Source organism: Lepidothrix coronata, unplaced genomic scaffold (assembly GCF_001604755.1).
Source record: "Lepidothrix coronata isolate B3197 unplaced genomic scaffold, Lepidothrix_coronata-1.0 Scaffold368, whole genome shotgun sequence".
NCBI classification, from domain to species: Eukaryota; Metazoa; Chordata; class Aves; order Passeriformes; family Pipridae; genus Lepidothrix; species Lepidothrix coronata.
Genome location: NW_016690548.1, coordinates 78,429 through 79,538, shown reverse-complemented (window position 1 = coordinate 79,538; position 1,110 = coordinate 78,429). Strand labels below are relative to the sequence as shown.

The 1,110-nt window shown below is 64.3% G+C and overlaps 1 protein-coding gene across 1 annotated transcript in view; it reads left to right on the top strand.

Moving 5' to 3' along the window:
- Window positions 1-395: 395 nt before the first annotated feature.
- OPN1SW (opsin 1 (cone pigments), short-wave-sensitive) overlaps window positions 396-1,110 on the top strand; it is a 2,021-nt gene continuing 1,306 nt past the window's right edge. Inside the window, 1 exon segment of the mRNA XM_017838903.1 lies at window positions 396-992. Within this exon segment, the coding sequence (XP_017694392.1) occupies window positions 396-992 (597 nt within the window).

The following is a 1,110-nucleotide window of genomic DNA, read 5'->3' as shown; positions in this document are numbered from 1 at the left end:
TTCTTCCCAGGGCAGTCAGGGCCAGGCCATCCCAGGGGAGCAGGATCAAGGGTGAGGACCCCCAAGGACACCTGGACATCCTGGTGGGACTAGGACCAAGCTTGGGGGCACCTGGGGACACCTGGGCAAGCTGGGGGGAGCAGGATTGAGCTTGGGCATCCCTGGGGACCCTCCCCACACCCAGGTGTGTGGGGGGAGCTCTTCCGCCCCCCCAAATCCCCCCAGAGCCCCGGCAATCGGCTCGGCCTGGCTCAGGGGGCCGATTAGGTGCTGAGCCCGGCTTAGCCCCCCCTAATCCCCAAGTTTGGCCGAGCTGAGCCCTGATCCCCCCTAAGCGGCTTTAGGGGCGCAGGGTATATCAGGGGGGCGGTCGCTGCGCCCCCCCCACCGCCGCCATGGACGAGGAAGATTTCTACCTGTTCAAGAACCAGTCGGGGGTGGGGCCCTGGGATGGGCCCCAGTACCACCTGGCGCCCAAGTGGGCCTTCTACCTGCAGACCATCTTCATGGGGGTGGTGTTCCTGGTGGGCACCCCCCTGAACGCCATCGTCCTCATCGTCACCATCAAGTACAAGAAGCTGCGGCAGCCGCTCAACTACATCCTGGTGAACATCTCCGTCAGCGGCTTCATGTGCTGCATCTTCAGCGTCTTCACCGTCTTTGTCTCCAGCTCCCAGGGATACTTCATCTTCGGGAAGCACATGTGTGCCTTCGAGGGCTTTTCGGGGGCCACCGGAGGTACGGGAGGACCACGGGGGCACCGGGGGCTGGAGGTGATGGAGTGACCACCAGGGCTGCTGGGGCCGGAGGTGATGGAGTGACCACCGGGGCTGCTGGGGCCGGAGGTGATGGAGTGACCACCGGGGCTGCTGGGGCCAGAGATGACCACTATGATCTCCTGTGCTGTGGGAGTTGGGTTGATCACCATGGGCTGCTGGGTGCAAGACCTGGGGTGACCATCTGCACCTGTAGGAGTTGACCACTATAGTCTGGTGGGGCCGTAGGAGTTGTGGTGACCAGTGGGGGCCGGTGGAGCTGCAGGGAGGGGTGACCCCGCATTCTACTGGGCCTGTAGGAGTTGGGGTGACCCTGTGACCTGGGGGTGCTGTG